At 33.7% G+C, this 19,239-nt stretch overlaps 1 protein-coding gene across 3 annotated transcripts in view; it reads left to right on the top strand.

Moving 5' to 3' along the window:
• Window positions 1-19,239, top strand: part of NOL4 (nucleolar protein 4) — a 341,271-nt gene that overhangs the window by 107,767 nt on the left and 214,265 nt on the right. For all 3 annotated transcript variants that reach the window (XM_066352904.1, XM_066352905.1, XM_066352906.1), the window contains exons 3-5: window positions 4,705-4,816; window positions 5,707-5,819; window positions 14,530-14,662. In XM_066352904.1, coding sequence (XP_066209001.1) covers window positions 4,705-4,816; window positions 5,707-5,819; window positions 14,530-14,662 — 358 coding nt within the window. The remainder of the gene's footprint in view (window positions 1-4,704; window positions 4,817-5,706; window positions 5,820-14,529; window positions 14,663-19,239) is intronic.

The following is a 19,239-nucleotide window of genomic DNA, read 5'->3' on the forward strand; positions in this document are numbered from 1 at the left end:
ATTATTTCATGCATTGAGATACAAGTAGGAAGGGAATTTATTTCTGAAGATAAAACTCTGCTATTCATTTTTCTTTTTATTTCAATATTTTTTGGATAACTGCCATTTTCACCTTGACTGGGCTCTGCGGAGGGGAGGGGAGTGGCACGTGGGAGCTGCCAGAATCGGGCTTCGTAGTTGTAGGGTTTTTACAAAGGACTGTTTGTTCTTTCTTCAGAAACTCAGGGACGTTGGCATGGTAAAATGCCCATCATCCTTTCCTGTATATAAAATAACTATCTATATAAATTTTAACCCAAAAGTGAATTATCAGTAGCAGTGCCCTTTCTGGGACCTGAGCTTTAGGTTCTCTTCTGGTGAGTTAATTTATCAGTAGATTACTAATGTTAGGCTATCTTGGCTCTAGAGGCCAATTTTATTGTTTGGTTTAGCAAAAGATGCTATAAGTGCAATGGTTTTTATGTAGAGGTAATATTGTAGTTTTTTTGATGGGAGAGATCATTTCTACTTGTAATTTATGTTATATGTGATTTATTATTATATGTGATTTCTAGTCCTTCCTTGTATGTTTAATTCTGTTATAAGCATTAAATATGCGGCTTGCCATATGGCAGTTGTCTTTTTTAGTGTTTAGTTCAGAGGGAACAAGACTAATATCAGTTCGTGTTATCTTCTGCTTCCTATTATTAACAAGATTCATTGTTTCTGTGTTCATATACAAATTCTAGGGAAGGACTCTATCTGTCCTAAATGTAAAGGCATTTCTGAGAATATATTTTCAATTGAAGTATTCTCACCAATGTTTTAGCAAATGTCTGTACTGTATATTAAAAATCCAATTTCTATCCTGGAAACAGAGAAGTGATTAAAGTTGAAAAGTGGGTCAAGGAAATACACATTTATGAATGATTATAGCATTTTATATAATTAATTATGACAGTAGATTGGTACCTTAAGTATTTGAATCAAAATATTTTTTCATTTCTATCCCTTACTGCTGCTAGGTTTTGTTTACAACTTCTTTTACGTATTGCATGAGGGATGTTAGGACTTTGATGAATGATAACCTAGAAAAACATGTCTCTGAATATTATCAACATTTATGAACACGTATTTTAAAGTTGATTTAATATTTTACACATTCATGGAAACAGGGCCTTTCTTAAAAGCAAAGGTCAGTCATAGGGGTGTTTAGCCTAGGCTTCAAGTTCAAAAGAGGCTTCACATGTAAGCTTTTAGTGTTATCTCTGAATGGGGTTACTACAGGATACTGACAGGATCAAAAGACAGGATTTCATCACAAGGCTTTAATTCTGAAATGTAATAATTCTAATGACCATAATTTAAGAATTTTTAAAGGCATTGTTTTCATTTTTAAAAATGTTTTATTCATACATAGGTGAGACACAAAATTGAAACGCATGGACATAGATTAGAGTGCAGTGGTTACCAGGGGGAGGAGAAGAGAGGAGAGGGGGGGAGGGGAAGGTACGGGCATAAAGAAAACCAAATAAAAGGTGATGGAGGACAATTTGACTTTGGGTGATGCGTATACAACATAATCAAATGTCGAAATGATCTGGAGATGTTTTCTCTGAATCTATGTACTCTACTTGATCTATGTCACCCCGTTAAAGTGAATTGTCTAAATAAAATTTTTAAAAAATGCTCTAAGAACCTGGCAAAGAAAGTTGCCTAAGACTCTTTTTCTTTTATTTTTTATCTTATTTTTATTAATTTTAATGCAATGCCATTGATAAATCAGGGTACATATGTTCAGAGAAAACATCTCTAGATTATTTTGACATTTGATTATGTTGCATACCCCTCACCCAAAGTCAAATAGTCTTCCATCACCTTCTATCTGGTTTTCTTTGTGCCCCTCCCCTCCCCCACCCCCTCTCTCTCCTTTCTCGCCCCCTCCCCACTCCTCACCCCCCCCCCCGTTACCATCACATTCTTTTCCATGTCTCTGAGTCTCATTTTTATGTCCCATCTATGTATGGATTCATATAGTTCTTAGTTTTTTCTGATTTACTTATTTCACTCTGTATAATGTTATCAAGGTCCATCCATGTTATTGTAAATGATCCAATATCATTTCTTATAGGACTCTTAATTTCAAAGAGATCTAGGAAGAAAGATTCAAGATAAGGAAAAGGATTTTTTTTTCTCCTCTTCACCTCTATGGCAGAACTGTTATTTCACAAATCAGTGTAGGACTTGAAGGGTCTGTTTGGAAGATTTCTTGTCCCTGTATCAAAGAAGACTTGTATCTGGGGCCCTAGTGAGCATGAGGTTGGGAAGAAAAAAAAAAATCTCTGAGGACAGTGAGAAGCCTTGGCAGGTCTACCCATAAAATGTATTCTGAACACCAAGAAAACTACACTCACACAAGAGCCTTTACCCATTTATGTCATGGACACTAACATGCCTAACACTATGCCAGAACACCACTACAGAGAATGATGGGACAGAGTACTTGCTAAAAATCTTTACTCAGATACAAATTGGGACTTTATATTATTTCGTGCATACAGGTACACACGAACATAAACATATTTGTGACTATTACAGGTATTTGCTTCTCAAAGTAAAACTAGAAAAGAAATGTAATGAGATTAATAATGATTTCAAAACAAATTGATTTGGAGCTAAGTAGAGCTAGGACAAGATGTGCAATTGAGTCAGGTTGATCATAAATCTGTCCCGCAGGGGTTCCTACACAAGTGCTCTATCTGCCCTGGAAAAAGGGCAGACTGTGGAGCATGCATCAGCACCATGGAAACCAGTGGAGCGTCTCTTCAACCCCATCACTTGCCTATCTTTCTTTTAATGGAATATTTCTCTTCTATGTAAAGAGAGAAAAGATTTAATAAAAATTCTCTATGAAAAATCAAAGGAGCATTCTTCTCAAATCCTATTTGTCAATGAATTTACTGGTCAGCCCCAGTGAATTGTAACTCCATGTGAGTTAGAAATATAGTAGAAGGACAGGGCATGCATCATAAACCATTTCTTAAACTTATACATCACTGTAAAATAGACTTCTAGAGAGTCAGAAAAAATGATCTCTAATCAGATAAATAAATCAGCAAACGTGTTAGTTCCCTCTTCAAGATAGGTGAATAGGAACCAAATTTTTGTGTATGTGCGTGTGTGTGTGTAGAGAAAGAAAGAGCATGAAAGAGTGAATGAGAATTTAAATTGTATTGCAATATATCTATTTTCTTATTTAATAGCTTATATAAAATATTTTTATGAAATGCTTTCAAATTTTTGTGCTTATTTTCTCCCACATTTCCTTGTATAGTACAAAGAAGTATTTTTTAAAAGGCTGGCATCTTAATTTACAAATGATAGTTATATTAAAAATCAGAGTCAAACTTCAAATCCTAGTAAAGTTGGACTTAATTACCTATGTGGGATCATCCATGTAGATTTGAATTATAGACTTGTTACTTCTCTTTGGTGTACTTATGGCTTCTTTTCCTGAGAGTCAATGGGATAGGTTAAGTGACACAGTCTGAGTTTAATATTAAATTCAGGAAAAATACCCTTTACAATCTTAGATCTTAGTATATAAGGTTTTCTCAATGCTACGCTCCTTCTACAGCTTGGATAAGCAAAAGTTGACTTCATCACATTCATGGAATTGGTGTAGATTTATATTCAATTATACATGAGGTACATATATTTTTTTCCCTTTCCACAAGCTTAAAATATATCAGTGGTCACACAGTAATTATGTAACTGAGAAGTCATAATTTAGACATAAATCTGTGGCATTTATGTCTAATTTACAACTTATTTATTCCTCCTGCTTATTTTATCTTTCATGTACCAGTGTTAGTGTTATGGTGAAAAACTGGAGCCTTGTATCAGACTTCTTGGTAGCACTCTCTGAGACAATTTTAAGTCAGTTTCACTTCAGCAGTTATTTGCTTGGATGAAAGAAGTAGCTTGGTTTTTGATAGTTAATATTTTTTTAAATGACAGGTATATTGATTTCTAATCATTGTTTTGAAAATAGAAGCTTTATATGGAACATGGGGAAAGCTTGGTCAGACAATTAATGTGAGCTATTATGAACATAAATTATGAAAAACTGATATAAAGTAACAGGATAGGTGGCCAAAATGCATTTCCAAGTGTGTCATTTTCTGTGGAAGGGATGATTCACTGCAGTAAATATATACATGAGTACGGTTAGAATTATCTTTCATTTTCACTTGAAATTTTTCAAAAAGCAATAATAAAGAAATGCTTATTAATGCAAAATCCAAAGTTTATTTGCGCCTACTTGGGGCAAAATTTTAAAACGTATATGTAAAATTAGATAAAATTTTGATGATACTAGCAGTAAGTTTTAAAAACAATGTTGACAATCTTTAATAAGGAAAATTCACAATCATATCTGTACACTGTGATTGTGCTTATTAAAAGAAATGCAGAAATGTGAACAGATATTATTTCAGATGTGGTTGATTCTCATTTCCGCATTGCCTTAACTATTATTGAGAGACACGCAATCAAGTTGGATAGATATTTCTTGAAATGATGCATGGTATGCAGTGCATGCTTTCATTGTGCTTCCTGCCATTATGGAATAATGCGTCTTATTTGGAAATACAATAATCATTTCTGTTGAATCACGCTCAGTCAGCTTATATAATAACACTGCTATTTTGTGAATCATTGCAGATTTCAGAGAGCTATGCCTTCCTACCAAGAGAAGCGGTGACACGATTTCTAATGAGCTGCTCAGAGTGCCAGAAAAGAATGCATTTAAACCCAGATGGAACAGATCATAAAGGTAGCCGCGATGTCAAATAGCAAGATTGAAAGTAATTTTATTCATAATGGCAATTTATATTTCACATTTTAATAAAAAGGTGGTAGACTTAAGCAGTTCAACAAGTCAGATCATCTCATTTATTCAAGTAGGAGGCAGTGAATTTTGAATATCCACTTATGGTAGTTAGTTCAGTGTCCATTCTCAGAAGAAAGACAATTTTGACTGTGCAACATAAATTTTTTTTATAACAATGTTTTAATTTTCATTTATTGTGTGTATTTTGTGGTATCTTAAATATATTTAGCAAGGGAAATTGATATTCCTTTGGTGCCCTTTTAAAACTGCCAATTTCTAATTTCTAAACGTGATGAATATTATGGAATTCCTTCACTGAAATTTTTGCATACAATTTTCTTTTATTAAAAATTACCTGATTGTTTTCCTAATCTAAGATATTCGGAGATTAAATTAATCTCATATATACATTTAGACCAGCCCTTTCCCACGAGTTGGAGGATGAGTAAGTAGACTAGCAAAAAAATAAAAAAGAAAGAAAGAAAAGAAGAAGCAAGTACACATGTAAAGTAAGTTTGCAGCAAAAGAGAAATATACAAAAGTACAAATAAAATTGTGTTTAATTACTATATTGCTTTCACTCATTGTTACCCATGTTAGCAAGAGCTCCCCTAAAGTTAGAAATTACTAATTTATTCATAGTGTTCATTTGTTGTAATATACTTTTGTAGAAACTTACCAGTTATTTTATTTTTAATAATTCATCTCTAATACAGTCTCCGAAATGCTTGGTATTTAGACTCTTATATTAATTTGAACAAATTAAATCATTCTAAGATTACAGGTAGATTGCAGTATCACTTTCATTACTCATTAAAAATGTTTTATTACAGATAATGGAAAACCTCCCACTTTGGTGACCAGCATGATTGACTACAACATGCCAATTACCATGGCCTATATGAAGCACATGAAACTGCAGCTGCTAAACTCACAGCAAGATGAGGTAAAATGGAAATATCCATGTTTGTTATCAAATGTTGGAATGATGTTTGATAACCATGACTGTCGTATTAAGCTTGATGGCGTTTTGAAGATTGTAATTTATTTTTTAAATGAAAGGAATGCCACTAGCATTGAACTGATGGAGACCATAGAGATGCCTTGTCTTAACACATCTATCTACCGTAGTGCTATGTGAGAATTTGTTCATTCCCAAGAAGGTTCATGTTCCTTAATTGATCTCCTACAAGCAAGCCTTAGTAAAGTGCTAGAAGCTTCAGAGGAAAATATCCCAAATGATTCAAGGAAAGTATCAAAGCCTTTTAATACTAAGGCTATTTTTCCTGGAAACCAGAAAAGTCAATTTAATAGATATTTCAGGTATAATTGTTTCTCTACCATCCAAATCTTGAATATATTCTAAATTTCTATTTCACCTGACCATTTTATATATTTATTTGACTACTTCTCTGCATTTTCTGGAGACATTTTGGGGTAATTCTTATTATTAGAGGTGTCTTGATATTTCAAATTATTCTATTTAATTTGTATAGTAACAATCTTGTAATGTGTTTGTAGGTATGTATTTGACACAAAATGTAAAGTTGTTGAATACTCTCTAGTATACTAATTAATTCCCCACTTTAGTTGAAATATCTCAAAAGCAGAGACTGAATTGTATATATACCCTGTGTATATTGCCCAAAAGACTTGCAATAATATGGGCATAATAAATCCTTATTAACTAGTTAGCAGCCATCAATCAATAAATATATTCAGATTATCTATATTAGGAATAATTTTTCAGGCTAAGAAATTTCTCCTTGAAATTTCTTTACAACAGAAATATGATTAAATATTTATTCAAATATGGCATTATTTGGTGAAGTATTATTAAATTCTTTTTTTTTTTTTTTTTTTTGCAGAGACAAAGAGAGTCAGATAGAGGGACCCAGATAGGGACAGACAGACAGGAAGGGAGACAGATTCTTCGTTGCAGCTTCTTAGTTGTTCATTGATTGATTTCTCATATGTGCCTTGACGGGGAGTGTGGGGCTACAGCAGACCGAGTGACCCCTTGCTCGAGCCAGCGACCTTGGCCTCAAGCCGGTGAGCCTTGCTCAAACCAGATGAGCCCACGCTCATCTGATTTTATTTCTATTTTGAGAAGTTGCTTAAAATTCAGATGCCAAGTCTGTTTCATATTTTATATTAGTTTTCAAGTTCCAGATTTTACCCTTAGAGAGTGTCTACTATATACCTCCTGCTTTGCATTGTTACTGCCACACAGGCTCAAGCTCTCCTTTAACATTTTCTGAATGGTGTAATAATGTTCTCCCAATTATCTACCCACCTTCAATTTTTTTTTTCTCACCAGTCCTGTTCATCAACTACTGGCTTTCCATTTTAGAACATGTTACTTCTCAGCTCAGAAATTTGCAGTGATATTCAAGTCAGTCCATGTCTACCAAGTAGCATGTACATTTTTCAATCAAGTGTGTAGGATTTTTCCTAAGACTTGAAAACCACTCCCATCTATCTCACCTTCTGCTCTGTTGTTAACTTGCCTTATGCGCAAATCAACTTGAAGCTTGCATTATTAGCATTTCTATGAAATGAACCACTTCAAATCTTAATGTTTATGAGTGTAGACCTTGTCAGAAATTCAGGTCGACCACCAGGTCCCACACATCAGATCTAAAATTATAATCATGAGGTGTGGGTCCCACAACACACAGTTCAATAAAGGTCCCCAGGTGCCACTAATGCTGGTTATTTAGCCAGTGCTGTTCAAGAAAATAGCATGCAAGGATGGAGTGACTCCATAACATTCTGTATTCTGTAACTACCAGTCATACTTGGCTATTGGGTACTTGAAATATGGCTAGTGTGACTGAAGAATTATAATTTTAACTTAGTTAATTTTAATCAATTTTCAACTAAATTTAAATATCCACATGTGGCTACTGGTTCACATATTGGACAATGCAGATTTGACAATTCCTTATTAGTGAATCTTGAAAGTATATCCAATTATTCACTATTAGCATTGCACTAAATATCCTGATACATAAATTATTTCATGTATCACATTCCTTGGTATAAATTTCCAATCAAAGGATATAAATAACTTAAAAGTTTTAAATAATTATTGTCAAACTCTTCTCCAGAAAGTTTGATCCAATTTAAACTTCATCAACAGTTTATTGACAAGGTCAATAGCTCTTACATTGGATACATGTTTCGTAATCCTAAAGGCCATTTCTGGCATTCTTTATTTCTCATATCATCATTATAACATCTTATTATATGAATATTTTTATTATTTACTTTTCAGTCATCTGCCCCCTGACTAAACTATAAGCTTAATAAAGGCAAAATTTTTTTTATCAATTTATTTACTTTTTATCTCCATTATCTACAAGATAATGACATGTTGCACAGTCAAAATTGTCTTTCTTCTGAGAATGGACACTGAACTAACTACCATAAGTGGATATTCAAAATTCACTGCCTCCTACTTGAATAAATGAGATGATCTGACTTGTTGAACTGCTTAAGTCTACCACCTTTTTATTAAAATGTGAAATATAAATTGCCATTATGAATAAAATTACTTTCAATCTGTGTCCTCCACATCCCAGTCCCACACTCTATCCACTGCACCATCGCCTGGTCAGGCTATTAAGTTCTTTTAAAATTATTTTGTTGAGCTAACTTTATAAAATTCTAATTAAATTTTTGCTTTTCTTCTGTTTTGAGCAGATTTAATTTCAAAGTTATATTTATAAAACAGTTTTATCTCAAAAGACTTTAAGGGTACACTCTATAAGATTTATATTAGTGCAATAGTGGTTTCAGATTCCATATTACTTGATGGCTACATATAAATGATTAAATAAATAGTAATAAAATTATTGGGTTAGAGACATGAGCAACAATTAACAAAATATTAATGTCAGTCCATCCCTGAGAATGGAGTTATTGTTCCCATGATGCATTACATAATTGAAAATTTTTTTTCAATCTCATAAACTAGTTAGAGCTGTCAGAATATTTGTAGGAAGTTCATTTAGAATTTGATATGTTTATTTGTAGGCCCAAAAGTAAGAAGATCAACTTTGTGCCAACAATAAAGCTCACATATGCTGAATCCTTCTGGCTTCTAAAAAATTATAAGTATTTCACAGAATGAAAATAGAGACTTTTAACTGGATCAGGAAAATAACTCTTATCCTTACAGTTTGAAAATATAAAATTGTATGTACATGGCCTTAAAAATATTCAGATAAATTGACTAGATTATTTATAAAATTTTAGAAATTATAATTATTGAAAGGTAAGAAGTAAGATAAGTCATATTAAAATGAAATTCAAGTGAGTTAGTGCTTTGGGATCAGTTATTATTAAATTGTGTTAATTCAACCAATATTTATTGAGTACCTTCTATCTAACTGATACTCTTGTAGATAATGGAGATAAAAAGTAAATAAATTGATAAAAAAATTTTGCCTTTATTAAGCTTATAGTTTAGTCATGGGGCAGATGACTGAAAAGTAAATAATAAAAATATTCATATAATAAGATGTTATAATGATGATATGAGAAATAAAGAATGCCAGAAATGGCCTTTAGGATTACGAAACATGTATCCAATGTAAGAGCTATTGACCTTGTCAATAAACTGTTGATGAAGTTTAAATTGGATCAAACTTTCTGGGGAAGAGTTTGACAATAATTATTTAAAACTTTTAAGTTATTTATATCCTTTGATTGGAAATTTATACCAAGGAATGTGATACATGAAATAATTTATGTATCAAGATATTTAGTGCAATGCTAATAGTGAATAATTGGATATACTTTCAAGATCCACTAATAAGGAATTGTCAAATCTGCATTGTCCAATATGTGAACCAGTAGCCACATGTGGATATTTAAATTTAGTTGAAAATTGATTAAAATTAACTAAGTTAAAATTATAATTCTTCAGTCACACTAGCCATATTTCAAGTACCCAATAGCCAAGTATGACTGGTAGTTACAGAATACAGAATGTTATGGAGTCACTCCATCCTTGCATGCTATTTTCTTGAACAGCACTGGCTAAATAACCAGCATTAGTGGCACCTGGGGACCTTTATTGAACTGTGTGTTGTGGGACCCACACCTCATGATTATAATTTTAGATCTGATGTGTGGGACCTGGTGGTCGACCTGAATTTCTGACAAGGTCTACACTCATAAACATTAAGATTTGAAGTGGTTCATTTCATAGAAATGCTAATAATGCAAGCTTCAAGTTGATTTGCGCATAAGGCAAGTTAACAACAGAGCAGAAGGTGAGATAGATGGGAGTGGTTTTCAAGTCTTAGGAAAAATCCTACACACTTGATTGAAAAATGTACATGCTACTTGGTAGACATGGACTGACTTGAATATCACTGCAAATTTCTGAGCTGAGAAGTAACATGTTCTAAAATGGAAAGCCAGTAGTTGATGAACAGGACTGGTGAGAAAAAAAAAATTGAAGGTGGGTAGATAATTGGGAGAACATTATTACACCATTCAGAAAATGTTAAAGGAGAGCTTGAGCCTGTGTGGCAGTAACAATGCAAAGCAGGAGGTATATAGTAGACACTCTCTAAGGGTAAAATCTGGAACTTGAAAACTAATATAAAATATGAAACAGACTTGGCATCTGAATTTTAAGCAACTTCTCAAAATAGAAATAAAATCAAAAATAAAGTCTTTTAAAAATAATAAGTGCCATTTTTAAAAGGGGAAGGACTAGGAAAAAATTATTTGTAACAGTAAAATCTTTATTCTAATTTTTTAAAAATTAATTTTATGGAAGCAGAATTATGGTTGGCCATGGCTTTTATGATCATGAGATTTTAGTCACACAAGGAATAAGCTCATATTGTAAGATATGGAGAAACTTTTTTTCCACAGGTTATCATACAAAACAAAATACAAAGGGAGGGATTTAGATGAATGAATGGTCTACAGATGATCATGAATTAAGTAAAATACCTAATATATATTAATCAAATTTTATGATCCTTCACCTTTAGAAATATTTAGTAATTTCTTCCAAAGTGGTTAGCATTATTTCTATGTTAATAATAATAATATAAAAACCACATTATATGTTTCTTATTTAATTTATTGGGGTTACATTGGATCGCAAAACCATGTAGGTTTCAAGGAACCATACAGGCTTGAGAAAACCTCACCGGCACACTGTATCATGCATCCATTGCCCCAAGCAAAGTCTCTTTCATCCCCATTTATCCCTCCTTACCTACCCCACCCTCCCCTTTCCCTCTGGCTATCACCACACTATTTCTGTGTCTGTGTATATAATGAATATGTGTTTTTTGGTTAACCCTTCACTTTCTTTCATCCAGTCCACAAGCCCCGCTGCCCCTCTGATAACTGTCAGTCTGTTCTATGTATCCATGCCTCTGTTTCTTTTTTTTTTTTTTTACAGAGAGAGAGTCAGAGAGAAGGATAGACAGGGACAGACAGACAGAAATGGAGAGATGAGAAGAAGCATCAATCATTAGTTTTTTGTTGTGCGTTGCGACTTCTTAGTTGTTCATTGATTGCTTTCTCATATGTGCCTTGACCATGGGCCTTCGTAGACTGAGTAACCCCTTGCTCAAGCCAGTGACCTTGGGTTCAAGCTGGTGAGCTTTTGCTCAAACCAGATGAGCCCGCACTCAAGTTGGCGGCCTCGGGCTATTGAACCTGGGTCTTCCGTCTACGGCCATACCACCCTGAACGCGCCCGATCTCGTCTGATCTCGGAAGCTAAGCAGGGTCGGGCCTGGTTAGTACTTGGATGGGAGAACCTGGGTCTTCCGCATCCCAGTCTGACGCTCTATTCACTGCGCCACCACCTGGTCAGGCTCTGTTTCTATTTTGTTCATCAGTTTTCGTTCATTAGATTTTGTATAGAAATGAGATCATATAAAGATAATTTATTCAGTTAATAATTAGAATAGAGCTTACAGAATGAATGCATGCACTTAGTTTCATTAAAGTCCTTTGTACATATAAGCAAATGGATAATTCATATTCTAATAAGTACTAACATTGTGAAAAGCAAATAATATTTCATAGAAAATCATGAGTAACATATTTAAAATAACCATAATCATTAACCCGCTTATAATGATAAATATCTTAACATGGTGAGTTTTTAAAATAAAAATAAAGAACAGGTACATTTAGTTGGATAACCATTTTAATCTGTTGTCCAGAATTTTAAAAAAATATGCTGACAAGAGTGCCATATAGTGGTGGTAATAGTATATAGATTATTAATAGTGTCCTTTTGCAGTTTATATAATCATTTCATGGAACAGATTTTTTATCTAGCTTTTCTTTAAATACACACACACACACACACACGCTCATATATTTTACACACATACAAACATATCTCAGATGGTTATTATATATATAGTTGCACACACACAGTAGAAACCATATTTTACTAGGTTGCATATAGTTAGCCATTTCTAGTATACATAATAAATGCTTATTAGAAAGACAATGTTTATGTAGGATATAAACCTACTTTGTAAACTTATGTTGCTCATCTTTGCCACTATACTTGTTTATTGTTGTATATGTCCATATAAAATAGTAAATATTAATCTTTTTATATACTGTAGAATTTGTTATATATTCTATGTGACAATATTGAGCTGTTTTGTGCTTATTATTTGTACATGACATTGTTCTAACTATTTCAAACAGTACATTCCCTTAATCCTTATATAGCCCTTTGAGATTAATACTATTAACATTTCTATTTTATAGATGAGGAAATGAGGCACAAATGGTTAGGTAACCTGCTTAAAGTAATGCATCTAATAAGTAGCAGAGCTTGGATCTGAATCAGGCAGTTCTGGCTTTAGAGAATGTACTCTAAAGTCCTAACATCACAGACACTACAGTGCGTATAATGTAATTTGCTATGTGTGCATATATATGTATGTATATGGTATACATTGATAACACTGATGTGCACAATGAATTCTATTATTTTTTTCTCTTTTTAGCATATATATTTATTTCAGATGCTTTAGATTATCTTGGAATTTAGAATTGGAGAAAACATTCCATACTGAGAGCGAAGATTTGCCGCCAGGAGATGTATATGTGGCTAATGCCCAGAGGCCTCACAGGATGGCATGTCTTTGCTGAGTTAGTGAAGAGTTAGTGCTATTTGCTATACGTGGACATAATCAGACATTTGGTAAAGGAAGGACACCAAAATCATCTTGACCTGACCTATGGGTCGGTACGCCAATTTGTTAGTTTACTAGAGCGTTCTTGTCCCCTAACTATAACAACTTCTTTGCTGATACCAAGATGTCATTTGTAAAGCTAAATTAACTCTTAATATTTCAAGAAGCTATTTTCTCAAGCCCAGGTAACTTCATATGAATCCCCATTCTGTTCTACATCAGTGCAATAACTTATTTTAACTGCTCTGTCCCTCAATTTCTCAATCTGTAAAATTGGATGAATCCTGAACCCTAACTCATAGGTGGTGTTGAAGATGAAGTGAGTGAGCCGATATAAAGAATAGTGTTTACAGCTAAATAGCAACACTGTTACTACTAATTATTATATTCATATTAAACTTTCACATCAAACATTTACAAATGAAAGTCAAACCTGGTGATTTCAATTAAATATTTATAATATTTTGCACAGGTTTCTCAGGCCTTCCTGCCTACATAAGCACACCACTTGTTTAAGAGTCAGTTCTCTAAAAGGAACCTGCTTCAATGAAATGACTGCTGTGAAATAGTTTAGATTTGGTTTAATATTTGACAGGTTTTGATGAACTGGCCATTTGGCAAACCAGCCTTTGGCTGACTTAGCTATTTGGTGAACTGGCTTTGGTAAACGCATCTTTTATACTTTATGTAGAACTCCTTTATGTAGGCTCAGTATAATTTATATTCTTTTGTAAGAAAAGGAAGGATGTGCTAGTGTTACCTTGCTCTCCAGCAATGTGGATTTTGAATCTGGCCATGTAAGTTTGTCTATTACTGAAGTCCATCCTGTTTTGCTAGTGAATAGTTTTTGGTTAAAGGTTTCTGTTCGTTTGGTTTTTGCTTTTGAAATCTAAGATTTTTGCTCATAACATTTTACTAGGTCATTTATTTTAAAAATCAAAACATGTATTTCTCTTTATGCTATGTTTTGTGATTAACTTTTGTTTTAGGAATTTTTTGCTATTTTAAAAAATGGTGATAGAAGGACACTTTGACTTGGGTTGGTCAACATATAATGGAATATACAATGATGTATTATAGAAATGTACACCTGTACCCTATATAATTTTATTAACCAATGTCATCCCAATAAATTCAATAAAAAATGTATTTTTTTGTAATTCAGGATAAGTCCCCAACTGCATCCTCCCTAAACATATTATCTTACTTTTCAAATCTGCCTGCACGTAGATACATTGCTTGAATCTTCACAAATCTTGAAATTTCTTGAAGGGAAAAATTATTGTTATTTATTATTTCAAGTATCTATTAATGTATCACATAATTCACTGAGTTCTGTAAAAGTTTATGTACTGGCTAAACTCTAATTGACCTTATTGATAAAATGGTCACTATTTAAATGTATCAGATTTTATGATGATTTACGATGTTTTAAAACCATTTTCAGGATGAAAGTTCAATAGAAAGTGATGAATTTGACATGAGCGATTCCACACGGATGTCAACTGTGAACTCTGACCTTAGCTCCAATCTTGAGGAAAGAATGCAGAGTCCTCAGGCTCTCCACGGCCAGCAAGACGGTAAGCCATTCAAATTGAACAAACAAAAATACAAAACAAAACAACAAAAACCCAAGTCAGAATTTATTAGAACAACCTTCTCTTATATTGTGTCAATTGTTTGTTTCTGTGGCGACCTCTTCTGTTTATTCAGGTTACATTATCCACTTCATTATTTTTGGATCCAGGTCTTTGTTTCAAATTGGGATGGTAGACTGATTTATAAACAGATAGTAGGTGTAAAATTCCAAGCTTGACCATCTATTGCTCCCTGAACTTAAAATATATTGTGTTAATGTACTTTGGGTTTTTAGCTTTGGTTTCTTGGGTCATTCTTCTGACTCAGTTAAGAGTTTTAGTATGATCAAAAGAGTAATTTGGAAAAATCAATTTTATAAAAGACAAGGTGAAAACTAAAAACAATTGATATAAAAAGATAATTTTACTAGAGTGAATTTTCCGGGTAAGAAGGTTTTTGCTGGGAATATAAGCTCCTTGAGTTATGATCTCTTCTTTTCCTTGGCCGTTGAAGAGAACATTCCTGAGTCACTCCATTGTTCTTAATAGAAAGAAAACTGGATATGTAGGGGAATTAGCTTGGTAGTTAAAACACTTTGGTCTCCTGTTTTCAGAGATCTTTAAATACTATCTGTGGATTTTTGTAAGCCTCAAGTTATGCATGCAAGTAAATGTATTACTTGAGTAATGGTGAATGAAAATTAAGGGTTATAAATAAAAGAGAACTGGCCCGTTTTATTCAACATTGTTTTAGTATTCCTGTAATGACTTTACAAGAATTTTCTGTGACTAAACAGTTTTGTGCCTACATCTGTAGCTAAGGAAATAAAAATCTTTCCTTGTTTACACTGACATTTGCTGTTGAAAAGTAGTTGCAAAATATTGCGGCATGTCTAGCTGCTATTAGTGTTCTGCTTATGCTGTCACAGTTTAAGAAATCTCTAGATATAAGCATAACAAAATGCACAACTAAAGGCAGGGTTTGTTTTTTTACTCAAATTGCAGATGAGTTTAAAAAAAATGTTGATGTTTGTTGGCATGAGTTAGCAATACCTTGATCAGTGATTTTAGAATCATATCTTACTCGCCACATAGTAAAATAGCTCTTGTAGTAGGAAGGACACATTTATTTGGGAAAGTTCTAAGAATTAAATTTTTCTGGTTTAGATATGACTTATTTTTTCTTCTACTATATATGTAACCTTGTTCAGAGCTGGATTTTTAGTGGAAATTGTATTGCACTGGGATCACAGAATAACTGAAAAAAAATATATATGTATTTCTCACTCTTTTAATATTTGTTCATATAGTTTATGTGTTTTTACCATCATCTTGTTTGGTCTATAACTTTGGAGAATTTAAATAATAAGAAAATGTCTCTCATGATGCAAATTTATGGTTTTCTTGATTAAAATTGCCAGTTGTGGATCTGGTTAAGGGACAGCTGATGTGATTTAAATCTACATTGATGTTAATCTACATTGTAGTGGAATACCCTTTCTCATCATATATCATTGTTGTATGCCCCAAGGATAAACACTTATCTAATAGTTTCTTCTTCAGCCTAAGCCTAAACCTAAGTCTAAGCCTTCTCTTACAGTTTAAATTCCATTTCCTCACACTTCACATAGAATTTTCTCTTGAAATTATCTCTTCTTTCTTCTGAATGATAGGTTTTCCCCATGATCAGCACACAGACATGATTAAATAAATATCCTCTTTATAAAGCCTCTGTTGACCTTGGCTGGTGATTCAGTGAATAAAGCATTGGCCCAGTGTACGGATGTCCCAGGTTTGATTCCTGGTCAGAGCACACAGGAGAAGCCACCATCTGCTTCTCTTCCCCTCCCTCTCCCACCCCTCTTTCCCCCTTCTCTCTTTCTTCTCCTCCCTCAGCCAGTGGCTTGACTGCTTTGAGAGTGTGGCCCCAGGTGCTAAGGAGCACTCAGTCCAAGTGTATCAGTCTCAGGTGCTAAAAATAGCTTGTTACTTGAGCATCAGTCCCAGATGGGATTGCCAGGTGGATCCTAGTTGGGGCACATGCGGGAGTCTGCCTCACTATCTCCCCTACTCTCACCTAAAAAAAAAAAGCCTCTTGTTGATCCCATTGTGCCCCTTCATTCATTGCATTTCTCTGCACCACTATGTAGCACACTTTACAGTGAAACTCATTGAAAGAGTTATCAGGTCCACTTTCTTGCCTCTACTCTTCATCATTACCCCTCTACTTTACTAGCTTTTGTGAATGTTGCTGAATTTATTAGTTAGACCTTATTCCTCATATGCTTCAACATTTAAGTTTAAAGGAAGCCACACTCTTTGCTTCCTGGTGGACCTCTTCCTCAGTCATCTCTGTGCGTTCTTTTTCCATATCCTATTCTATAGATATTAGAGTGCTCGGGTCTAGTTCTTAACTCTCGACTCCTCTGTGCCCACTCTTTAGATAATTACATGGAGTCATGTGGCTTTTAATCCCATCCATACCCTGATGAATCCCATATTTACTGCTTTAAGTCCTGATATTTTTCCTGAGCTCAGGACTATCTTCCCCTCTCTATTAGCTAAATTATAACATTTTCAAGAGAACTTATCACTATATGAAACTATATCACTTTTATCTATTACCTGTTTTCTTTTCAGAATGCAAATGCCATATCAATTAATGTATCTTGTTATGCTTCTGATTTTCTTTTAGTTGCTCCATTTAAGATAATTCTTAAATGATCCATTATTTAAATGGTTAAAATATTACTTTTTACCATAATCATGATTTATGATATCAGTTTTATATATTTTTTGTGCTTTCTTTATTTTTTCTTTCCCCTAACAGTAGCATTCTCCTAGGTATCACCAACAGTGACAAATTACTATGTCATTCCTTGTTTTTCTCTGTACTGAAATACATATGCACATACATATGTACACACAGAAGATTTTGCCATCATTATTTTCCAAAACTAGGTTTATATAACTTACAGTATTTCTGTATCTTTCTTTACTCATCTAATATTATCTTTCTTTCAGAATTTTCTGTGTGCTTAAAATATGTATATATAATGGTGAGCATAAAAAAGACATGATCTCTAGCTTCCTGAAACATGTTATCTAGAGAAATAAAAGCATACATGATACCATTCACATTTGGCCAGAGTTCATCTAACCAATGTGGGGAAATTCCTGCTTATGTAAAAAGAAGAATTCATAGTAGTAAAACTTGTAGTTTGTGCCTCTTTTCTTTCAGTGGAGATTTGGGTGGTATGTTAAAATCGGGTGGGGCAGAACAATATAAAATTTTTCAGGTTAAATTAGGATGGTCTGTTATTTAACACTAATCATTTTAAAGAAACTGAAATAGCAATTTGTGTTTCTTAGGAATCCTTCCTGATAATTATAACACAGGAAGTTAGAACAATGTCTTTACTGGACACATGCAAACTAGAAAGTAAAAAACTTTTTTTTCAGTTTTCATCTTACTTGTGGTTATAAAGATTTGCAATCAGTTTAATATCAAGGGAAAGAAAGAATATAAAATAGACATAATTTTAGAGATAAAAGCTTCATAATGATAGAGGGGTAGGCAAAAGTAGGTTTATAGTTGTGAATACATGATAGAGTTTATTTTTGTATTATTTATTAATTATTGTGTTATTTTGTATCCAAACAACTGTAGACCTATATTTGCCAGACCTTGTGTGTACTGTCTGTATTTTGGGGTAATGAAGAAAAAGAAGAGAAATGTCTTGCCATCAGGCTATATAATCAGATAAAGAAAAAAAGGTCCCAAACTAGAATGAAACATTTAAAGAAAAATGCTCCAAGATTGATGCATAATATTTACTTTTTTTCTAAGTTTATAATGCTTCCTTAACTCAATGAAAACACAAACTTAAAAAATGTACAGAAGATGCACAGCAATATTTTACCCTCTTTAAGAAATTGAGTAAATTAGTAAAATATATTAAACTATTTAAAAGTGAGTTTTTTTTGTAGACTTCAAGTAATGACTTGTGGTTAAAATCACTTAAGGGTTGTATAGTCATTTGATTTACTCATAAAAGCATGTGGAATAGGCCCTGGCCAGTTGGCTCAGTGATAGAGCATCGGCTTGGTGTGTGGAAGTTCCAGGTTTGATTCCAAGCTGGGGCACATAGGAGAAGCACCCATCTCCTTCACTACCCTCCCCCTTCTCCATTCTCTGTATCTCTTTCTTCCCCTCCTGCAGCCAAGGCTCCATTGGAGCAAAGTTGGCCCGGGTGCTGAGGATAGCTCCATGGGCTCTGGTTGCAATGGCAACTCCCCAGATGGTCAGAGCATTGCCCCCCGGTGGGCATGCCTGGTGGCGGTTGGACCCATGTGCGAATTTCTCTGCCTCCCTACTTCGCACTTCAGAAACACACACACACACACACACACACACACACACACACACACACACACACAACTGTTGTGGAATAAAAGGAGCTTATTGAGAAAGCGGCTCTGCGTGCAGTGGCTGTGGTTTATTCTACAAAATTCCAAACAGTATTCCTGGGTCAAAAAGCTTAAAGGTGCTCTGTACTAAAATGTTCATCAGTTTGTAA

Source organism: Saccopteryx leptura, chromosome 11 (assembly GCF_036850995.1).
Source record: "Saccopteryx leptura isolate mSacLep1 chromosome 11, mSacLep1_pri_phased_curated, whole genome shotgun sequence".
Lineage (NCBI taxonomy): Eukaryota > Metazoa > Chordata > Mammalia > Chiroptera > Emballonuridae > Saccopteryx > Saccopteryx leptura.